The sequence below is a fragment of the Catharus ustulatus genome, chromosome 14 (genome assembly GCF_009819885.2).
Source record: "Catharus ustulatus isolate bCatUst1 chromosome 14, bCatUst1.pri.v2, whole genome shotgun sequence".
Lineage (NCBI taxonomy): Eukaryota > Metazoa > Chordata > Aves > Passeriformes > Turdidae > Catharus > Catharus ustulatus.
Genome location: NC_046234.1, coordinates 16326910 through 16350608, shown reverse-complemented (window position 1 = coordinate 16350608; position 23699 = coordinate 16326910). Strand labels below are relative to the sequence as shown.

The 23699-nt window shown below is 41.2% G+C and overlaps 1 protein-coding gene across 3 annotated transcripts in view; it reads left to right on the top strand.

Moving 5' to 3' along the window:
• Positions 1 to 594: 594 nt before the first annotated feature.
• The window catches only part of RPS6KA6 (ribosomal protein S6 kinase A6), a 36474-nt gene continuing 13369 nt past the window's right edge, over positions 595 to 23699 (top strand). For 2 of the 3 annotated variants that reach the window (XM_033072246.2, XM_033072245.1), the window contains exons 1-12: positions 595 to 698; positions 8678 to 8737; positions 12282 to 12398; positions 14962 to 15043; positions 15776 to 15856; positions 16327 to 16406; positions 19206 to 19312; positions 19577 to 19614; positions 20676 to 20818; positions 21575 to 21645; positions 22923 to 23011; positions 23428 to 23492. In XM_033072246.2, the coding sequence (XP_032928137.1) occupies positions 624 to 698; positions 8678 to 8737; positions 12282 to 12398; positions 14962 to 15043; positions 15776 to 15856; positions 16327 to 16406; positions 19206 to 19312; positions 19577 to 19614; positions 20676 to 20818; positions 21575 to 21645; positions 22923 to 23011; positions 23428 to 23492 (1008 nt within the window). In that variant the 5' untranslated portion in view covers positions 595 to 623. The remainder of the gene's footprint in view (positions 699 to 8677; positions 8738 to 12281; positions 12399 to 14961; positions 15044 to 15775; positions 15857 to 16326; positions 16407 to 19205; positions 19313 to 19576; positions 19615 to 20675; positions 20819 to 21574; positions 21646 to 22922; positions 23012 to 23427; positions 23493 to 23699) is intronic. The other variant, XM_033072247.2, reaches the window with a different exon arrangement.

Sequence of the window (23699 nt, the reverse complement as noted above, 5' to 3'; positions counted from 1 at the left end):
TCCCCATCCCCCTCAAACCTGTCCCTCAATCCCCAATCCCTCCATTCCCAACCCCTTTACCCTCAATCCTCCTCATCCTGTGTCCCTCACCCCTAATACTTCCATCCTCCATCACCAGCCCCTCCATCCCCAATCACTCCATTCCCAATCCCCCTCAGACCTGTACCTCACTCCCAATCCCCTCATCCCCAACCCCTGCATCCCCAGTCCCTCCATCCCTAATTCCTCATCTCCAACCCCTCCATTCCCATCCCCTTATCTCCATTCCCTCATTCCAAATCCCCTCATCCCCATCCCCTCATTCGCATCCCCTCACCCCCATTCCCCCTCAGCGCGGCGCCGCCCGCCCGCCCGCGGCCCCGGTGACGTCACCGCGCGTCATTCCCCCCCCTCCCCATGCAGGGGATTCTCCGTCCCGCCCTGACGTCACCGCGGTGCGGCGCAGGCCCCGCCCCCGCGGGCCGCCATGTTGGGGGCGTGCGCGGGGCAGCGCAGCGCGGCGCCGCCCCCGCCGGCCGGCAGCGCCCGCACCCCGCGCTCCGCTCCGCGCCCCGCGCCCGGCCCCGCGCCGCTCCGCACGGCCACCGCCAGCGGCCGAGCCGCCGCGGCCCCACAGCCGGGACATGGTGCCGTGCGCGCCGCTGGACGACGAGCCGCAGCCCTGCCACAAAATGGAGCTGTACGTGAGCGGCGCCGAGGTCAGTGCGGGGCGGAAGAGGTGGGGGGGGGACGGGGCGGGCCGGCTCCGCGCCCCGCCGGCACCTGCGCCCGGCTCGGCTTTTCCGCGGCCCTTCCGCGCCGGCCTCGCCCCGCTGCCCCCTCCGCCTGCCCGCCGCGCCCCCGCCTTCCCCCGGCCCCCCGGCCTGCGCTCGGCCGCGACCCGCGCCCGCCCTGCCCTGCCCTGCCCGGCCCCTCCGCGCGGCCCCGGCCCCGGCCCGCAGCCGCCGGCCCCCGCCCGCCCCCGCCGTCCCGCGGGCCCGGCCGCCGCCGCCGCGCAGCCCCGGGCCCGGCCGTGCCCCCCGGCGCGGGCCGTGACACGTGTGGAGGTAGCGGGACCGGCGCCCGGGGGAGGCCGGTGCTTTGTGTCGCCTCCCGGCTGTTTTCGTGTCACAGGTGTCCGTTCCCCCGTAGCATCCAAGGGGTTGTAAACTCACTTTTATGGCCGTAGCTCCTGTGAAAAGTTACTTTAAGTTCCGCTGGAAATTTGCTCGCGGTAATGTGGCTGTGCATCCAGGTAGGTTGGCACTACGGAGGTCCCTTTGCCTTCTCCTGGAATAGCTGTACGATAATTATCGTACGCACAAGGAGCAGAGAGAACCAGGAGTGCTTGGCTGAGGTTTGGGTGCTTAAACGTTGAATAACTAACTCTGCATTGATTATCATCAACACCACGAGCAGAGAGAGCCAGGAGTGCCTGGCTGAGGTTTGGATGTTTAAACGTGTTAAAGAACGAGGAACGACTTCGAGGTATTGCTTAGTGCTTCATCAGCAAGGAGCAAATGCAATTTAAAAGAAAATAAAAGGTAAAACTGGTTCTGTTGCAATGATTCCCGTGTCTCAGCAGAACGTGGTGCTGGAGTATTAAAACTCTTGCACTTTGAAATCAGAAGTGAAGGGTTGCGTATCAGGTATCGTCAGCTATGACAAATAAAAGATTACACCTAGGTCTGTTAGACACACAAAAGATGTTATCTAAATAAAGCTGCTTAAAACTGGTCAGACTTGCTTTCTGTAGTGCACCAGACTCTTCTTGTTGGAAGTGAAAAGGGTCTGTAGCAAAATCATCTCAAAGTACAAAGAGTGCAAGAGTGAAAGAACGTCATTTAAAGGGTCTTAAAAGGGAATAACCCCCAAATTTCTTACTGCTTTTAATATTTGAGGATTTTAGTACTCTGATTTATGGATATTCATTTTTATACCGTGGCTGCTACTCTCTTAACACTTTCAAATGTTCTAATGATTAATAATATTTGCTGCAGTCCCTCTACCTTAATATTAGGGAAATCCTAATTGTTTTAATGAAGCTACAGGATCAGAAAGTCAGCAGAAGTATTAAGGCTTATTTGTTCATATTATCTGTAAAAGGAGCTTGTTGTGATTGAGGTATGAAACTTACTGAAGATCTGAGAACTTTCTTGGTTCTGTTGATCAGTTCTTTAGGAAATATTCGGAAATTATGATGTATCAGTGGTAAGATAATCAAGTGTGGAGTGTTGCAGCTGAACTGGGATGTGCATCCCTGGGTGTTTTTTGGCTGGACAAGCCCCCCCAGCAAGGGGAGGCAGCAGAGCACAGCACAGGGGTGTCAAGCTGAAAGGGCTCTGTGTGTGTGTGACATCTGAAGGCAACTGTTTGCAACAATCACTCTTTAAGTTGTATTTTCCTCAGGCCTGAGCTGTTTCACAAGGTCTGTGTGAAGCTCCTCCAGTTGTGCTCTGATTAACAGGAGACCTGGTGTTTGTTGTGTCCTTGTTAGGTTTGGCCAGCAGCACTTAAAGCCCATTTGTGCCAAACCAGTTTCTTCAAGTTGAGTGTGAAGTTCCCAAATTACAGGAACAAATACTTGTGCTGTCATAACCCTTTCTATAAGTGATCTCAGGGGTGTGCTGCACTTCTCACTTGCTGGATTTCTACATCCACGTGGCTTGGGGATTCAACAAAGCTGTATTTTGTCTCAAAATGAATTTTAGTTTGGACTTTCACTTAAATTTTGTGGAATTAAGCCTTGTACTGGCAGTCTGAGAGTTCTCTGACCTTGGCCTTGCTGGAACTAGAGTCAACAGAGCCACTGTGAAATAGGTTTTTATTTTGAAGATTAACTTGTGCCTTCTGGTGCTCTTGTCCATCAGCTGTGGCACAGGAGGAAAAATCCGAGGAATGGTTTTCTCTGAGGACTTTGCTTGTTGGCTAAATTTAGGATTATGTTATTAGCAGTAAGTGCATTTCCAGTAGCACTTGTGTTGACTTGGAGCAAAAACACCTGGCAAGGAGAGGAGGTGATCTTGAAAGTAGGAAACAAATTTTCATGCTTCGAGTCACAAGAACAGCATGAGCTTTTGGAAGAAATTATTGAAGGTCAGGATTTAATTATTTTGCCCTTTTTTTTTTTTTTTTTGGGAGTGGGGTGTCTTTGAAGTGCTCAGGATTTGGGGCTGTGCACTGTGCTGTTCCTGTGTTTATATTCCTGTGACAGTGTCACTTGTGAAGCTGTTTTGTGACTCTGGGAATTCCTTAAGCCTGGGTAGGAAGGATCAGTGTTGTGCTGTTAAAGCTTCAAATATTCAATGAACTTCTTTCCTCCTAGATATTGGACTAATAAGTATTTCCACAGTAATAAAAATATGTATGAGGTGTTGATCATAATCAACTGTTGTAGATTATTAAAATGTAATTACTGTCTACAAAGAAACAGGAAAGTAAACATCAACATTTTACTGACTAAGCTGAATGAAATGCAAAATTAGTTGGAATTGGCAGAATAGAGGAATTTGGGCACTTTCTGCCCCTTGAACTGGGAGGATTGCATTTACAACGAGCTGTGTAATTGCTGTAAGCACATGCTGTTTGCAAGACAAGAATATTGTGAATTGCATAAATGCAACCTCCTTCTCAAATACTTATTTTTGCAATAAATACTTCAGGAACCGGTTGCTTAATTGCCTGATTGTGACAAACAAGACAAGGCTGAAACAAAAAAGTGACTGAAAACCAAAGTATTCTGCTGGAAACCGGGGCTGCACTGAAAGTTGCTGCTCTCCAAAAGGCGTTTTCTGAGCTGAGCTCTGCTGCTGTTGTGCATAAGCTGCTGCCTTTGCCAGTTGAAATAAATACATCTTTGATTTTGGCCAGTGTTTTCAGTCCATCCTCTGGAGCACGTTCTGAGCCCGGTCTGTCAAAGGCCACTGAATTTTGTCAGTGTTAGGAGTTGCATAACTCCTTTGTGAGTAATTACTGGCAGTGACGTGGATGACTCAGCTCTACCTAGTTTTGTGCATCTCTCAGAATCTCCACAATCGCCTGGTGTTCTGTTCAGGAGAGGAAGTAAAGCACTGCCCCTAATATGAGTGCCCTCAGCCATTTCAACAATGTACAGATTCTGTAAAGATCTTAGGGAACAAGTTGCCTTAAAAAAAAAAAAAGTATGCACATTAATGCTCTTAAAGGGAAAACAATGAGTGGCTTTATGCATTGAAAAGTGCTGCAGCACAGTAATAATGATGGTGGGTTTGTATCCCACTTCTGAAATTAATTTTGGAAATCTGCTACAGTGTTCTGAGTCTCTGACAGGAGCCAGGAGTGTTGCAGGTAGCTCACCTTGCTTCCTGCAGGATGCCTTTGGAGACACTTCACAATAACCCTAAATCCAGAGAATGGTATGGTTTGTTTACTCATCACAGGTAGAATTCTGCTATTTATGTAGTACTTCACTACATTAGGAATGGAATAGTTGCTTTCCTCAGGTTTAAATGTTATCCTTTTCCAGAATTACCTGCCATTAAACATGAATTGGAGGCTGGCTGCTTTATGCCCTTTGATTCTGCAGTTAAAATCATGTACACAGGCAGGAATGAAAAGATCTCAAGTCCTTTGGTAATTCAGTGATCCCTGTGCTTGGGGTCAGCTTTGTGTCTTGTCAGAGCTGTGACTTGTTGGAGGCACACGTAATTCTCCTTTGATCTGATAATGGGAAGGATCAAAATATTCTTTTAAAATCACTAATTATATGTTGCTGAAGGTTTGGTGTCCTGCCTGAATGTATGATTTATTTACCACAGGAAAAGAACTTTGTAGCTCTCCCTAGTAATTGATTATGGGTTTTAGGTGTTTTAAATTGGGGTAGTTTAGAGGCCTCTTCCCTTTGTGGGGGGAATTGAGGGACTGGGGCTGGCCCAGAGTTTGTGCAGGTGAGGTGTGGATGTGCCCAGAACCCTCAAATTCCTCTGACCTATCTCAGGAAATCCTCAGTAGGCCAATGTGTTGCTAATTAAATTAATGATGCAAGCCCTCTATAGATGTAATTAAGAATAAATGAGGAACAAATTTGGTCATCCTGCCAGGATATTTTTTTCCCAAGTCTTTTTGATATAATTGGGATTTCTGATGTCAGCTTCCACTCAAATATTTTGAAATAAGTATTTGAAGTGTTCCTTCTGTGTGTGGGGAAGGAAACTGCTTTTTCCTGTGCATGTGGGAGAGCTGAGGTGCAGCTCTGGGAACCCCACAGAAACTTCCCAAATGGAGCCCAGGGAAGAAGAAACTGGGGAGATACAGGAGCTCTTGGTGATCCTTGGGTAGAATTTTACCTGTCTGAGGCCAGCCAAGATTTTAGGTGAGTGGTGCTGAATACTGCTTTTTACTTCTAATTATATCATGATGATAAAATTCCCGGTCTGCTTTTTTCTAAAATTTTTAAAATTCTGTTTGAATGCCTCAGTCAAGACACATAAAACCAGGGCAGGATGAACCTGCTTCACATCTTCCACTGCTTTTCCTGCAATTAGGCAATTTTGCTGACCTTTTGCCTGACTTCTTTCAACCAAAACCTGTAGACCCACCAAGTCCTAAGGCATTTACCACGTAAACAGTGAAAACATCCTTGGTGTGGGGGGGTTCAAATCTCTGGTAATAGTGGGAATCCTCTGTTCTGCTGTACTGATCAGAGGGAGAACATGTGCAATAGTCATTAAGCCTTTTCCCAGCCCACAGAAGCCCTTTGGATATTCTCAAGGGAGCAGGGATGGTCCCAACCATGTTTAAATCCAGAGATGTGAGGGAGTTGGGACCCTCAGAAGTGAGTGGCTCTGACCTAAACTTTGAGCTCATCTATTTACATAGTTCCTTTTGTTATTTTGTACTAACCAACAACATGGGGTACTTTGTGTCATTTCCAGAATGTGTGTTTGGAAAGTGTTGTCAGTGTTTGCCTAAATGTCTGAGTTCCGTTTGAGTTTTCATGAGAGTTAATATTTGAAATGTTCAGTTGTAGGAATTCAGCAGCACTGAGCAGCAAAATGATTGAAAGATGCAGGAATCTCCTTGACAATCATAGTACTGGCTTCTTTCACCTGTTCTTTTTATATAAAGCTGTGCTTTTTAATTCTCAATAACAAATTAAATTTGTGCATTTGTAGATATTTAGCAAATAATGACTTAGAGGTTAAAATTGTTCTGTTCTATATATGTTTGTGCAGAAATATTCATGATTAAATCACTAAAAGGAGCCTCACTTGGCTGTGGAAGCTGCATTTTGTATCTGGTTTCCACAGAGGTGGGAAATAAGTATTAACTGTCACTTTTCTTTTTTTGCCAGCTTCTGGTTATTGAAACTTGGCCAATTAAATGACTGTACAAGACAGTAATGATTTGATTTTTGTCATTGACTTTTTTTAGCTGAATTACTTCACAAGGTACCAGACTTTGGGTTCTATTCCAACAAGTTTGCAGATTTTTGTTCCTTGGTTGTTGGTTTTTTTTTAATGGGCAGTGACCAGGCTTCACAAACAAATATGGCAAAAGTGTAGTTGTGTGTATCAAGCAATAAAAGCAGATTTGTGCCCTTGAACATCAAATTCTTTGGACTAGAAATTGGCAGGTGTCCCAGTCTGTATCAGTACAGAGAGACTGGACAGGAAAAAACAAACACAAACCAAGGAGCAACAGTGAAGAGGAAAAGTGTATGATAGGAAATTGTTAATTAGCATGATTACCTGTCATAAAAATCCAATAGCTTAGTGTACTTGATTTGCCAGCAAGTTGAAAGTACATTAAATGGTGTTCTCAGGAACAACCTAGATGAAATAACCCATTGATTTTTGGGATCAAAACCCCATTCCGGCCCCATTTTTATATCTGTAGTTTTCTGCAGTTCTTCTAGCTGATAACATTGGTTCCAGAGCTTAAATTTAAGTAACAAAACTTGGAAAATGTTGCCCATATTTATAGAAAGAAAAGGTGAAATGCACAATAAAATCACTTCAAATAAAAGTCCATGAAGGAACAATATTATTACATTTCTGAGCACTTGGAGGAGAAACCAGTTTATTTCTAGTTCCAGATAAGCTTTTTGGACAATTTTGGTGGGCTTTACATTGGTTCACACTTGAATGTAATCTTTTGGTGTTGTGAAAAGAAATTTTATGGAAAAAAGGTTGGAGGTCAGAGGTGGGCTGAACTTTGGTGTCATTTCTGGATTTATTCAGTTAATTTGTACAGTAACAAGCATAGTGAGTGTCTTGTCCCTCCCACTGTCTAATTTGGAAAAAAAATATTTATGCAAAAAAAGTTATGCAGTAAATGAGTAGCTTTGGTTTCTGGATTCAGGGCAATGCATGAGTGATTTTTGGGTGTTGAGTTGCAACACATGAGAGATGAATGATGGGCATGGCTTGGAGGTACCATTGATTAAACTGAGTTGTGATAAATAGAAACTTGCAGAGTGAAAATAAGTTATGCTATTTCCTTGATCTGTTTTTCTGGTTTTTTTGGCATTTTTTTCCCGGTGAGGATATAATCCAAAAATAAGTGCCAGTATCTTGCTACAAAAATTGGAGATTTAATTTCATCAAAAGCATTTATTTGTGAATTAACTCTTAAAAGCTCTCCTCAAAACCAGGAGTGTGTAGCAGCTGTGGGGGTGGTTGGGGGTTTGCCTGGTGTCACAGCCATGGTGCAAACCTGTCCCTGCAGCCCCAGCTGTCCCCCCAGAATCTGGGTTTGGTCCTGAACAGAGCAATCTGTGGGACATTTCTCTGTAGTCCTGTGTTTTACCAACTCCCATGCTGACCATGTTCCAGTATCTTAGGCAGGGATTTTAGAAAAATTCAGAAGTACAAGAAAAAAAGGCATTACCCAGCCTAAGAATTTAATTGGTCCAACTTCTGTTTTCAGAAAAAAGAGTTTGAGTTTTCTTATGTCATTTCTAGTTCGTATTTTAGTGTGAGACCTGTGCCACATAAAGGTAGAGATGATGAACAATTAATATATAAATAAATTAGCAGTTATTACTAGTAAAATCCATAAAGGCATTCACCCATTTTTGTCAGGTATTTCCAGTTTTTAATGATTGCTTTGCGTGTCTGAACAGAGCATGTTCTTCATATTTCTAGAGTTTGGTTTTTTTTTTGTTGTTTCAGCACTGAATTATTTGTGACTTAGGGAGTGCTTAAACTAAGTTTTGATTTTTTTTTTTTTTCTGCAGCTGTGGACTTGGTATTTTTGAAAAGGCTTGGAATCACTTTTGTATCTTTTCTCTTTAAACTGCAAATTAATTTTCATTAGAAGACTCCAGGTTTCTGAAAAGCATCTGCAACATAAGTTTTGTGCATAACTGAAGAATTCTGCATTAGTGTCATCCTGTAGGGGTGGTATCTGTAGCTTTTAAAGGGGTTTTAAATTAATCCCAATTAAATAACACTGGCATAATAATAATAATGATGGCATTTACAAAGGGAGATGCTAAATGATGCATAAGGGAGATGCTAAATATAACTACTGAGTAGTAGTGTTTGTTTGAAACTACAGCTTTAAATTAGAGCAACCCCACCACCAGTTTTCACTTGTGTGCTCTGAAATGTAAATTGGGCAAATTTTGAGCTCTTATTAATTTGAAATTGCTGGGTCTTAATGATGTTTTTTCTTTTTTTTTTTCTTTTTTTTTTCCCTGCATTCCCCTCTCCAGCTAAATGGCCTTAAAATGGCAGATGAGCCAATGGAAGAAGGTGAACCATATTCCTACCATGTAAGTGTTTGATTCCTGCTCACTTCAGCCACTTATTAGCATTGGCCTCCTGTTGAAGCAAAATTTATGCATTCCCTGCTCTTTAATAACTTCTGAACCCATCATTTTATTTAAACAGCTTCTGAAGAGACTCTTAAGTCTCAAAGATGGCTTTGGAAATTAGTACCTGGGTAGGGACTGTAAATGCCTTGTTTGGGAAAATCTTCTGTGTGAGGCAGAGCTTCATGGAAAGATTCCCTGTGCTGGGGGAAGCATTTGCTGATCCCTCAACCTCAGAAATGCTCAGGCCAGCCTGGAGCCTTCCATACAGAGTGCTAAATGCTGCTCTTGCTGCAATCATTTGTTCTGCCTTTGTAGTTTTTAGTGTAGCTGCTGTACCTTCAGCTCCAAGGTACTTAATTGTGCTTTTTTAGAACAGAATTAATATGTACTCCAGTATGTTAATTTTGCTTTTATGCAGAAATATCCCAGGTAAGCCCCTCTGGGTTTTGTCCAGTGCCTGTTTAGGAGATGCTGAAGATGAATGTTCTATGTGTTGGCTAAACCTTGGACTAAACTTCAGGCTCATCCTGTGAGGTGAAATGCCTGACTTCCCATGGAAATATTGGCCAGTGTTTCTCAACACACTCATCCTTGTATTTTTGAGCAGGGTCATGAAGATATTTGCTGCCCAGAGAGTCCCTGGAAGTGTCCAAGGCCAGGCTGGACAAGGCTTGGAGCAGCCTGGGATAGGGGAAGGTGTCCCTGTCTATGGCAGGGGGTGGCACTGAATGAGTTTTGAGTTCCCTCCAACCCAAGTAATTCTGGGCTTCTGGAATAAGTAGATCTTGTCACCAGCTGTAACCACTTTGTGTTAAAATAACATTTATAAGGCAGAGCTTGGAGAATGAAGTCTTGGGCATAGACCCAGGTGGTGCCTGGAAATTTCCTGGTGTGGAGTGGGTAGGTAAAGTGTCAGTGTCTCACCTGTAGCAGAGAGGGGAGCAGTGGATTGTCTGAGTTTTCCACTGCTCTTGGAGGAGGAGGAGGAGGCTGCTGAGCTCTCGATGCTTGGTGCCACATTCCAGGGAGCAGTGACAGAGCCATGACTGATCCCAGTGTTCCCTCTGGCTCCTGGTGAACCTGCTGGGAGCAGGGAAGAGTTCCCTCTTGGGCAAGGCCACTGGGTAGGAGCTGGTGCCTCAGCTTGGAAAGGAATTTGCTGCTCAAGCAGCAGAACACAAAATGAGATAACCAAATTTGCAGTTCGTGGAGGCCAAAGTAGAAATGAAAATGAAAGTGGCTGGGAGCTGCTCAGCTCTGTGTGCTCATTCCGTGGTGGTGGTGAAGAGGGCTCTTTATTACCTCAGTCATGCCAGTTTTTAGTACCTCAGTGATAGGTAAGTAAGTGAAATATAAACATCTTTTGTGAAGATAACACACTTTATAAAAAACGCCCCTCATTTCATCCATCTCCAGTTAGTCTTTATTTGCATGGAAAACATTTCTCTCCTGAGTTCACATTTAGAAATCCTCTCAGTCTCCTCAGCAACCAGGTGTGATGTCACAGGCTAATGGCTCGAGGTGGGTGATAAACACAGGAGAGGCTGAACTCTTAAAGAGCTTTTCTCATGCAAAGTTTCACGGTGTTAAGGAATACAAATTAGGATGGTGAAGAAAAAAGGCTTCTAAATAGAGTATTTACATATTTCTTAGGAAGAAGCAGCCATTAAGTCTGTTGTACAACTTGGTGTGTAATTAGACAACTTGCTGCTTTCATCTGTCATCAGATGACTTGGAAATGCTGCTGTTCTTACCTGCCTTAAATTAGGCATGTGTTTAAAAAGTGCAGGAAAATGAAAAGATAGGTGTATCATTCCTCTGAGTGCATAAATGCACAGTCACCAGGGGGAATGGAATAGGGGAGGTTGGGATGTTTGCAGTGTGTCATCAGTGATGGGGTTTGTGACCAGAGAGGGAAATAAAGTAGCTTGGTTGTGAATGATAGAATTAACTTTGTTTTCCAGCAGTGTCTGGTGTTAATACCCACCTTTGTGTGGGAAGCAGGCAGAACAAACAGGCCTTTCCCAGAAGGAGGATGAAATAAGAGAGGGGAGGAGAAAGGACTCCAGTGCAGTAACAGCTGGACTACAGTTTGGGGATGTACCAAGATGTTTGTTTGAACTCTTTCTTTCTCCCTCTGGACAAGCAAAGCAATTAAGGCAGAAGCAATTAATGCAGTGTGATGATTGCTGCTTTTTTTTTCTTTAATTACTGCAGTATGTACAAATTCAGTGAGCACATTTTTACCCTGAATTTCTGTGTAAAACCAGAATTTCATCCAGGTACTTCTGTATGAATTGTGATAAAGCCAATTAGAAGTTTTAATGCACAGTAAGTTCAGCTGACTATAGAATGATGTTATTTCCAAACCCAGCTGTTTCATCCAGTGCTCAGCTCCTTTCCTGGTGCTGTTTGTGCCTCTCCTGGAGGGGCTGTAACTCACAGGAGGTTGGTGGAGTGTTTTTCTGGTCTCTAAGAGAAGCTTTCAAAATGAAGGCCTGAAGAGAGGGTAGGAGGCAGCTGATAATCATTTGATCCCCCAAAAGTGAAGTACTGCAAATCAGATGGGATTTTCACTTGTGATTTTGTTGTGTACAAGAACTTTATTGATATTCTTGGTAGGGCTGAGGGTGCTGCTCCTTTTCCCCTGCAAGCTGAGGTTGCTGTTATGGGCCTCAGTTTTTAATTTCAAGGGTGCTTATTTTGACACCTTGGTTGTTTTGGCTTTCAGAAACTTCTCTTACACCATAAAAGCTGCAATCCATCATGGGATTTGCTGTCATCAGGAACATTTGTCTTTGCACAACTGGGGCTGCTGTGCCCTGCTTTGCTGAAGATGAGAGGGACATGAGAACATTAAATCACTCACCTAGCTCAGAATTATACCCTCAGCTGTCTGAAGGAGGTCCCCACACAGGATAATCTTCCCAGGAGCTCTGCACCCCAGAGCTGTTTCTTCTCTTGGATGCAAGAATTCTCAGAGTCCTTAAGATGACTCATCTCTTATTTATGGTCTTCAAATGCTGCCTGTTCCTCCAGCTACAAATGGATGACCAGAGTTATTATTTGCTGCTCTGAAAAGCAATAATTACCCCAAATGATGAAATTCAATTTGGCTTTCATTAAGACTTATTTCAGGAAGGGGGAAAGATGAGAAGAGTAATCACTGGGAAAACTAAAGCTGCTAAGCAGAGGTGAAGCACAGAAGTCTTGGTTTAAAAATCTGTGCATTTCTTCCTTTCATGTAAAATAATCCAGCTTTTCTGTAGTTGAGAGGAAATGACCATTCTTTGAGAATTTTCAGTTCAGAAATTTTAGATGCATCTATTTAAGAGAAGACAGATGGGAAAACTTCATTTGAGCAGTTTAGTTCTTAGTTTTCCTAAATCTTACTAGAATTTCAAATATTTTACTAAAATAAAACTCAAAATAAAATCAGGTATTTACATGCATTTTTAGCAGGCCTGTTCACTGTTGTATTTTGTTTGCTTTGAAATCACAGGATGAAGGAAGTGTGAAAGAAATTCCTATTACACATCATGTGAAAGAAGGATGTGAGAAAGCAGATCCAGCACAATTTGAGCTACTTAAGGTTCTTGGACAGGGATCATTTGGAAAGGTAAGATGATAAACTTGTTCCATAGACCTGTCCAGACATTCCAGGGAAATAGTGGTCAGCAGAGTTGCTGGGAATATTTGAAAATGTATTGAGTAATTGAATCCTTTCCCAGCCTTGCTGCAGTGCCATGGACAGAACTTCTGAAGGAAATTGTGGTTTGTGTTTTAGTGATGGGACTTGACATGCTGGGAAGGTTTGGCTTTTTTCAAGACACAAAATCTGTATCTGTGTAGCTACAGAAGAGTTCAGTGTGCCAGTTTGGAACTTAATGTAAATAACCTGAGAAATATATTTCAGGTTTTCTAGTTTGCTGTATTTATCAAGTGATCTGCAGCTAAAAGACACTAATTATTCAAATGGCACAGAGGAGAAATATGGCAGGGTTTTTGTTACAATATTTTCCTTTTGTAATGTGCCACTGGGTGTCACTTTGCAGAAATGAAGTTGAAAATCTGATCTCTGTCACTGTGTTGAAACACAGTAGTTAAAATATTAATCCTAGCTTAGGAAGGTAATTAATCTTTTAAAACCAGACTCAAACTACATCTTTTACAACCTCTGAAGTAGTGAGCTTTATGTTTATTCCCATTTTCCTGTTCTTCTGCTGATTCTGTGTGTGTGTCTAGGCAGGAGCAAACCTCTGCATAGAGTGCAATGAGAGAGGAGGAAGTGTGCACTAGGAAAGCAATCTGTGCATAAGTGGTAGTGTAGAGAACAGACTTTAAATATTTCTTAATATTTTGAGGTTTCAGAAACATTTCTTTACCAGGTAATGCTGGGTGCCAATTCCCTCACACACTTCTCACTGTCAGAGCCTGAAAGGCTCCATGTGTTTATTACTCCTGAGGTGTCTGAAGCTACCTCAGGGTTGAGCACAGCTGGCACAGGCAGCCCTGACTCAGATTTGGCTTCCCAGAGCTCAAGGTTCTGGCAGCCTGAGCAGAGCTCCTGTTTGGAACCAGCAGCTTGGCCTGATGTGCTCTGGAGCTCTGGAGCCCTGGCAGTGCCTCTGCAGGGTCCTGTTGCACACCTGAGCTCAGGGCTCTCTGTCTCTGCTCTCCCACTGAGAACAGACAGCAGACAAGGAGGAGCAGTGACTGGTGCCTTCATGGTGTTTTCTCTTCCCAGTTTCTATTCCCAGGGTTCTTCCTTTGGGCTTGGCAAACACAGGGGTGGTTTCCTGGAGCCTGGTTTTGACATCAGTGCAGGATTTAACTCTTCCACAGAAATAAAGGGTTAAACCTCCTGAATTACTGAATTTCTCTCTTCATTCTTTGAGGAATGATGTGCCTTCTAAAGCAGATGTGGTGTTATGGAGGATTTGCCTGCAAATTGAATAAATAATAAATTAAAACTATTTCTGTAGTTTTCAGCTATTTTATTAACTAGAATTTGTAACTTGTATATTCCTTATGTTCTCACAAGTTGTTTGTTATTAGGACTAAAATATTCCTATGTGCTAATTATTAATATTTTATAATTGTGATCATCTACAGCTGTTTTCTTAGTTACTGGTGTTCAAGTTACTCCCTTTGCTATTTTCTGTCACCTTGGCCTATAGGAGAGCACTGTTGTAGGTCAGTTATTGGGCAAAACTTATTAAAACAAAAGGCCAGACAACCTTGAAACATGACATTTTTCTTTTAACCAGAGCTTAAAATGAGAACAACTCCTTTCCCAACCTTGTACAACTCAGTCATGACAGTGCTTGAATTTCTGATTCTAGAATGAAACGTTTGACAAGATGATTGAAAAAATATATATAATTTCTAGATGTAAATAAATTAATTGCAAATGAAAGTCTGCATAAGATGAGATCAGAGGGGTAATTTTGGAGAGCTCTCGGCTTTCTCTTGTGACTTGTATGTTGTATTTTACAGCAAAACCAAATCACTCATAACTAGTAATTGCTATTACAAGAACAGCAATTTAGAAGTAGGAGCACAAATCAAACCATTTTGTAAATTGGAAGATCTGGTGGTTTAAAATTAGTGTAGCTCCATGTCTTTGTACTGCAATATTTTATCTAATATGCTTTTCTCAGTGTCAAGTTATATCCCATCTATCTTTAAAACTCTTCTGGAGAGAAAAAAGTAGAAAAACCTGTTGGAGTTGCTATTCCAGAGGGAAAGGGTGCTTTGATCTTAAATGGTGAGGTTTCCTTGCTTTCATCTCACCACTTGTACAGAATTCATTAATAAAAATGAATGTTTCATATTGAGACTCGGGTCTTAAACCTTAAAAACCTCTTGGGAGGTGGCAGACCAGGCAGAATTGTCATTCTCCAAGAAAGGGATAGAAAGAAACATCTTTCTGTAAGAATTTCTTTGATAAATCTGGAAAGAATCCAAATTTTATGGCCAGTGTCAGGCTTCAGAGAGCTTGGTGCTTTGCAGATCTGATGTGATCAAGGAATCCATTTTTGCCCTTCTTTAAAGGTGTGTGCTCAGCACAGAGCACTGGGAGCTGCCTGCCATTAATGGGAGATTTGCAAATGCTTTGTGAGAGTTTGGGTTTGATTACCAAGCTTGCAGTGATTTCAAAATGGGCTTTGTGTTGCCAGGTCTTCCTCGTGAGGAAGATAATTGGGCCTGATGCTGGGCAGCTTTATGCAATGAAAGTGTTGAAAAAAGCTTCTTTAAAAGGTAGGTTTGTCTTTCAACTGGCACTTTGGACCACGGGGTTTAGTGCACCTGTATTTAAAAGCATTTTGTAATCTTAAATATTTGTCAGTGAGTTCATAACTCTTCTCTGACAGGAGGTTTTTTTTAGACTAACTTGTAAGTTCATGTTTAAGTATTATTTTAAATCTGGCCAGGTAACTTTAATTATGTGGTCAGAAATGCTCTTTCAAAGTTTAAAATTGGATTATTTAATTCTGTTTAGACTTTTCATTATATGAAAACAAGTTAATTTCATAAACAGTTTTCCTTTTGTCTTTTGTTAAGTCAGAACTCTGCTGTGGTTAAAATTAAGTCATTCCCTTGTTCCAGGAGCCAGAACAATTTAATTCAGTGTTTTGGCTTCCAGGAGACACTTGAACGGGTGTGAGTCCACTGTGTTACTGTTAAAGGGGAAAAAGTAATCTTAAAAATATTTAATATTCAGCACAGAGAGATAATTCAGAAGTTGAAGTTGGGAATGTAGACAGGATTTTTTTTCTTGAAAGCATTATGGGGATGTGCTGGAGATAGGATGAAGCAAAGAAGAAAGTTGGGGCAGGCGAGAAAAAACAGTTTCACTGTCTGAAAGGAGATTTGTGGGAGACTTGAACATTTAAAAACAAATCAAACTATTTAGGCAGCAGAGCCTTTGTGCTGAGTCTGTGCTGTACATGCATTGGTTTGAGTGCTGCTGTTTTTGCTGTGTGCCCTCAGTTCGGGACAGAGTCCGTACCAAGATGGAGCGGGACATCCTGGTGGAAGTGAATCACCCGTTCATCGTCAAACTGCACTATGGTTGGTACAGCTCCCTTCTCTGCCTGCCCTTCCTGCCCTTGCTTCAGGGCACAGCTGCTCATGTTCTCTCTCACTTCTGGAGGGTTAAGTTCTAGCAACTTGGGGAAAAAAAATATCTATATAAAAGTTTTAGGTTGAGCCCTCTTATAAGAACTTTCCAAATCTTTATTTTCAAGTTCTGCAGAGATTTTGTACTTTTCATTGATTTCAGCCAAACCACAGTAATTGATGTTCTTGCTGTTTCTCTGTTTGACAAAGGAGAAATAAAAGAATATTATTTTAATCCTGTCTGATTTTCTTCTGTGAAGAAGTGAGGAATCATTCAATAAATTACCTCACCTGCTGCTGAATTATTTCAGTTCCACAACAAAAGTATTGCCTGTGACTGAAATTTCCTAGTTGTAAAAAGCATTCAGATCTCTTTTGTAGCTTTGTCATACAACTATTGATTTTTATTTACTTTTTTAAAGCCTTTCAGACTGAAGGGAAGCTCTATTTAATATTGGATTTTCTCAGGGGAGGAGATGTATTCACACGATTATCCAAAGAGGTAAGTACCTACAATTTTATCTGCACTCACTCTTAGACAGGGGTTGGGTTTTCTTGGTACAGAATTGGCTTCTAAACCTGTTTTCCCCCATTTTTCTTATCACAGTGAAGTTTTTAATAACTTTTGGGCTTTCCTTGCATATTCTAGATTCTGTTCTATCCTTAAGAAACCCAAGTGTGTATTGATGAGTAGCCCAAGTTTTAATTTGGCATCTGCAAAGTACAGTTCTTTTGTCTAAAAATGTTTTGTTGCTTGGAAACACAACTGAAGTAAATGAATATTTAGCACTGAAGGAAGGGGATGTGTAGTTCTCATGCTCTTAGTCAGCTTAGGTGCTCCTGGAATGCTGCAGCCCTGAGAGCTTTCTGCTGCACTGTAAAATTGCCTCGTGCTGCAATCCAAATGCTCAAACTCAATCCCACAGAGTGGGAACACAGAATGATTTGAGCCCACTCCCCTCCATCCAACCCTGGCACACAACTGGACCTTGAATTTTTCATTTCTATTTTTGTTTCCTGGAGGGAAAGCTCCAGAGGAGGGAATGGGATACAGCTACAGCCTGTTGTTAGTTTTTTTTTTAAAAAACATTTGCCATCAAATATTTATTACATGTTACCTTAAGTGTTATGAACACATTTAGAAGACTTTTATTTTCTTTTGGCAAACCTTTTATAAAGACCTAAATTTTTAATGGCAGTTTCTCAACAGCTTCACAGCAAAAGAGGTTTTTCAGTGTTTTCACCACTGTAAATCCATTTATATTGCCAAAGCACAGGAAAAGCCACTTTCTTAAATGACAAAACTGTGTTATCTGATTTTTTTCAGGGCATGGTGGAGGTTGTTTATTCCCAGTATGTAAGGCCAGGAGAGAGTTTTTTCCCTTTACACTTCTCATAAAAAGAAAGGTTTTATTTTAGGAACAGGCAAAAGAGAAACAATTTAAAGGCATTTTTGTGAAAAGCTTAGCTCAGTAACACGGTGATTATGTCTAAGAATTGAGCTCAAGATTAATTAATCTGGAAGCTAAAATGGTTGTTAAAAACTTAGTGACTGACTTGTCCTGGGTTATAGGAGCAGGAGTGGGAGAGAGGACAGGCTCTGCTTTGATATGGAATGTCTGATTGCAGAGGGAATTCTGGAGTAGCAGGAGGAGCTGTTCAGCTGTCCCAGCTGGGATTATCCCCTATGGAACTGAAAATCCAAATCCCCTCTGCTGAAATCAGGGCTGCAAGGCTGTCCCTGAGAGCTCCAGCAGGGTTGGAAGAGGGATGTGCTCCCTGTGGGAATCAAGAAGTTGTAATTCTGAAGTTTTCTTACTGCTGAGACTCCACCTGTTTTTGGAACACTTCAGTTACCTTTTACCCTGGATTTTATGTATATAGATACCAAAAAAACCCACCAGGTTTTTATTTTCTGGTGGGAATGTGAGGTAGTTTCAAAAGTCCATGGTCAAACACAGCCTATGGACAATGCACATGAGGATAAGTTCCCTGTGGCATTCCATACTTTGCACACAAGGATTTTTTAAAATTAATTTGGTTTAGTATGAAGTTATTAAAAGACTTTTGTTGGTCTTTAAATTCTAATGTGGGTTTGAGAGTTGCAGCTGTGGCAGGGAGATGAGTGTGTAATGAAGTTTTTATTGGTAATATTGAATGAAGCTGACTTGCATCATGTTTAACTTGACCCAGAGAACAGCTTTAGATGTCATTATGGGGAGATGGTAGATTTGCATTTAGCACCATTATATTCTGAGATCTGCATTTAGCATCATTATATTCTGAGATTTGCATTTTGGCTGCTCCAAGGAGTAATGAAATCCAAGGAGTAATGAAGTCCAAGGTTTGTCTTTACTCTTTGAAAGAGATGAAACCCAGCACGAGCATTGCTCTTTAAAGGTGTGAAGGTGGCACTGTGTGCATGTAACAGCTTCATTGTTCAGCCCAGGCCAGCCCCTGTCATTATGGAAATCTGGGAATATTGTGTGCCTGGAGAACAGATCACACCTGAGCAGGTCAGAGTACAGAGCAGATTTCAGCCATGCTGGGTGGCTGCACTCCCCATTCCTGCTGGATTCAGCAAAACAGGGAATAGCTCCCTTAAAGTCCAAATTCAGTCCAGCATTTAAAGATTCCAAGCTCCTGCAGTAATTTGTAGAACATGACAAGACCCAAAGCAGGCACAGTTTTTGTATATTAAATTAGAAGCAACCTGTGGAGTGCTCAGGACAGAAGAGCATCTCTGCTTTAGAAGTAACATCAATATTTCAGTGTCTCACCAGGGTTCTTGAATTTTATTTTTTTTTTTCTTAAGAGCAGAGTAGTTCTTCAACTCCCAAACTGTCATTGTCATTGCCACCATTGTTTTATTCTGCATACTTTTTTCCTAAGTGTCTTTGCTTTTTTCCCCTAAATCTTATTTATGTGGATTTACACTCACCCAATACAGCAGCTGTATATTAAATTTTATGATGCAGTAGAAAACTGTCTGGGATTGTGGGAGGAGTGCTGGGTGTCAATTACATCAAATATAACAATTAATTTATTATCTAAAAGTTAATTAATGCTCTGCAGTAATGCTGATGGTTTTATTTAAGTATTGCAGGTAGTTCTTTGTGTACTTTATAATTAACAGATAATATCAAATCATTTCTCTTGGCTGAACTCATGAATTACGAGTTCACCAAGGGACTTTTAAAACTAAGTTTGAAATTTAGGCAGCCAGGACTATATTTTTTTAGATTGCAGTTTTAAAAACTGAAGACAAGATCAGAAGGTAAATCTATACAGTTCTTATTAGGTTATGTTTACAGAGGAAGATGTGAAATTCTACCTCGCAGAACTGGCCCTTGCTTTGGATCACCTTCACAGCTTGGGAATTGTGTACAGGGACCTGAAGCCAGAAAAGTAAAGTAAAATGTATTTTACCACTATTATGTGTATTTTGCTTGTTGCTTTGCCTTTTGCACTGTAAAGAATTAAAACTTTTTCTGTTAAGACTTCGTAAACAAATGCAAAATGTAAAACACGTATCTGTGTTTTAAATGGAATAATATTTGTTTGTTAAAGTAATAACAGAATTTGGTATAATAATTTTTAACTTAAATTTTAAATGTTTTATGTAAACATTGCTCTTTATGTGTTTTGGTGAATGTGAATTTTAATTTTCAGCATTTTGCTTGATGAAGCAGGACATATCAAATTAACAGGTAGGCACCTCTCATTAATACCCTTTGTAAATAAGTTTTTTTTAATTTCTGTATGATCAATTTTAAATGCATATAAAATTGCAGAAAATAGTTCTGTGAGAAGCAATCCAAATACATGTATTCTAGAAAATGTTGTATATAAAAGACTGACTGTTTGGAAAACAAATTACTATAAATTTCTGAAAACTTCAAATTGCATTGAAGGTGAGGATTTTGTACTACAGATTTCATCATATATTTTAATCTAAGATTTTGCTGTTAGATTCCGAGGGAAAATGAAGTTTTTTAAACCCTCAAAGACTCGATAGAATAATGGTGATGGAAATCAGGTTTAGAAAATGCACATCTTTAAAATTCTGCTATATTTAAATACAATTCAATCCTAGATTTGTCACTTCCTTCTGAAAGTGGGAATAATGGATGGAGTCATTGATTAGCAATCATTTTTCCCTGTGAAAAAAAGGATGTTTGAGAACTGAGCCAGTGTCAAGGACTTGTGTATTCACTGTATTCAAAATAGGGGGAAAGTGTTCTGGGAATGAAATATTCTGGGAACGCAGGGCTGTTCTGTGCTGAACTTGAGGCAGGTTACACATCCATGTTGCCTTATGTAACAACAATATTTTTAGTGTGATTTTATTTATTAATCATTCAGTAAGACCAGACCATGCAGGCTGCATTCCCTTTGAAACTGATTTTTATTTTTATTCAGTTTTTTTGTGTGAATAAAGCAGGCAGTAAACAGAGAAAATGAGAACTTCTGAGTGTCTTAGAGCTCTAAACATGTAGGATTTAAAATGTCAGGTTATTTCAGTAATAATTTTAATGGCTAATCATGAATTTAATGACTTTTAGAATGGTTTTGGAGGTTGCAGTAAAAGCAATGTGCTGTCTCCAGATACCTGCAGTCTCTTTTTTTCATGGAGAGCTGTGCTAATCATATTTCTGAAAATAACCAACCCAAACCTCTCAGCGCTTGCATTTGGAATTACCATCTATTGATTTCTTTCTTTTCCCTGCCATTCTTTACTGGCTGTATTCTTGTGCTGCTGTTGTTGTAGACTTTGGACTCAGCAAGGAATCAGTAGACCAAGAGAAGAAGGCCTATTCTTTCTGTGGTACTGTAGAGTACATGGCTCCAGAAGTGGTAAACAGGCGAGGGCACAACCAGAGTGCAGACTGGTGGTCCTTTGGGGTCCTCATGGTACTGTATTTGCCTCTTGCTTCCCTTGCTAAGCTCACACAAATGCACTTAAAATAAGCTTGTCCAGTTCTGATTAGGGATGTTTGGGTAAGGGGTACAGTTCAATGATTCAGTTATTACTGGGTGGAATAAAATTGATTTTTCACCTCTAAGGAATATTTATCAAGCACCTGAAAAATCCTGTGTTGTCCATTAGTAGTTTAGAGCAGTTGTAGTGAGTGTGAGACTTCACTTTGTATATTTATTTTACATGTTACTTGATAGTTAAATTTAAAAACAGACTTGAAGATTTGGTTGGAAGGAATATTAATGGCATTTCTGTGAGAGTGAGCCTGTGGAAGGAATGCTGGAGTGGAGTGGTGAGATAAGTCAGTAACTGCTGCCACCTCTGCCCTTCCTGGGATGTGTTAGAGCATCAACCTGACACAGAAAAGTAAACTACTGCTCTAGAATTTACCATTCTTGCAGTTTTTGGAATATGGCAACATCTAAAACCTGGTTATGGAAGAGATTTTATTACTTTCAAGTAACTTCTTGATGTGTAATATTCCTCCATCATCATCATGCTACACTTGCCACTGTTATCATCATGTAAACTGCAAGTGAGAGCAGAATTTTAGATGTGGGAACACTTCCATAATCTTTTCAAGGTTCAGCCAGTGTGATGTAGAGGTAGGAAAGAGTGCAGTGCTTAACACTTTGTTTCAGCAGTTGGGGGAAGAAGTGTTGATTTAGATTAACATTTGTTCTTTCCAGTTTGAAATGCTTACTGGTACCCTGCCATTTCAAGGTAAAGATCGAAATGAGACTATGAATATGATTCTGAAGTAAGTACATCTCCTTCCTTTCTCAGAAGTAAGAGAATGTCATTTAAACATGTTTTAACAACTTCTTGTAACTCCTTGTGCAGCCTGGCCTTGTGGAAGGTGTCCCCATGGCAGGGGGTGGAACAGGATGAGCTCTAAGGTCCCTTCCAACCCAAACCATTTTATGATTCTAAGAGCATTGAGCTGCAACAGGAACACAAAGCAAAGCCCCTTGATAAGCTTTAGATCCCAGACTGTGAAGAACCACTAAGTATCCCCAGCAATTAAAATCTCAGGGATGAATGTGTACTTTGATTGTGGGCGTATAATAAAGATAAGAACAGTGCAGGGACTGAGAGCAGCTGGATTTTCACTGCTGTTGTTGTTGCACTCCCTTGCTACTGTTACAGCACACCTTGTTTTGTAAGCAGCAGGTAATCAGGTGTTGCTTTGTGTACAGATGTGTGGAGAGCCCTTACGTGCTCCAGTTCTCATCTGAAATTACTCCAGTTACAACAGAAGCTGTTGGACTGGACAAACTGGGTGAACTGGTGCTCAGTGAGTGGAGCTGTTGGGCACAAATGTTCTCATCTGTCTGTGCTCAGCTAACAAAGAGTTTCCAGAGCCTTGGGCCCTCTGAGGGGTGATGGGGAAGGGGAGGAGTGAGAAACTCTGTTCTTCCCAGCACAGGGCACTTGGAGCTGGCCCTGAGTGGGAGCTCATGGTGGTGCTGCCTGTGAAGGGATGGATTAGACCATGAGCTGCCTCCCTTGCAGCTCCCAGTGGTGCTGCAGTTCTGCACAAGAATTTCCTGCCTTGGCATTAGAGTTTCCATTAAATCAAATAAATGGTAAAATCAGTGAACTTCTATATGATGGCTCAATGACCCCTGGAGGAACAGTAGCAATCACTTCAAGGGCAGGTAATTGGGGATTTGGGAACTCTTCTGAGTTGCTGGTAGTTATTTTGGTAAAAACCTCCTGGTGGCATGAAGGTATCTTTGAAAATACTTACGTATTCCTGAGATAATTATTGTACTATGTTTGAGCATAAAGCTTGCTTTGGGGGCTTGGGTGGGGTTTGGTGGTTTTGGTCTGATGTGTTTGTTCTTTGTTGGGTTTTATTTTAAACCACTCCTATATATAATAGGAAACTTAAAAAGTTGATGAGTTAAGTGTGTGCACTCTGCAAGGCTTTGGTGTAGATCCTTGGTACATCAAACTGTGCAGTGAAATCTGTGTAGACAGTTTTTGCTAAGATAAGTTTCTTCCTTTGACTTGTTCTCTGTTTTCCTTTAGAGCAAAGCTGGGGATGCCTCAGTTCCTCAGCCCTGAAGCACAAAGTCTCTTGAGGATGTTGTTTAAAAGGAACCCATCAAATAGATTAGGTTGGTTCATTTATTTGGATCTTTAAATAACCAACTAAGCCTAACTTTTTATTTCAAAAAGAGTGGTTGCTAGAGACTCTCAAGCTCTGGGTGATCAGTAACAGTTGGGTACCATTTCCTGTTAGTTTAGATCATGGCTTCCTGGGTTTGGCCAAAGAATGGTCAAAATGTGGGATCAGTGATTTAGGAGTGAGCCAAAGCTCTGGCAGTGTCACAGCAAAGAATATTGACACTGTTCTTATGGGCTCCTTGTGCTCTCTTTGCCTCCCTGGGTATTTTACATTTTTGGAATATTTCTGTATTCACAGTTCCCTCAAATAACTTTGTGCAAACTTTTTAGAAATGAACTCATTTTTAGTGCAATCTTCAAAGACTTTACCCACAAGTGTGTTAAATACAGTATTTCTTTTGTTCAGGAGCTGGTTCAGATGGAGTTGAAGAAATCAAGAGACATCCTTTTTTTTCTACTGTTGACTGGAATGTGAGTACAAAAGGATCTGAATGATGAAGCTGTTAATTTTTCTGTGTGTTGTAGCATTTGTACAATGATTTACATGTGAATAGGGCACAGCAAACACTGCATTACTGCTGACTGGCACATCCTGGCTTCTGTATTCCTTGGCATCTGGAGCTGCAGTATTTACTGCAGACAGAGAGTCTTAATTATGAATTCTCTATTTATTTTTTA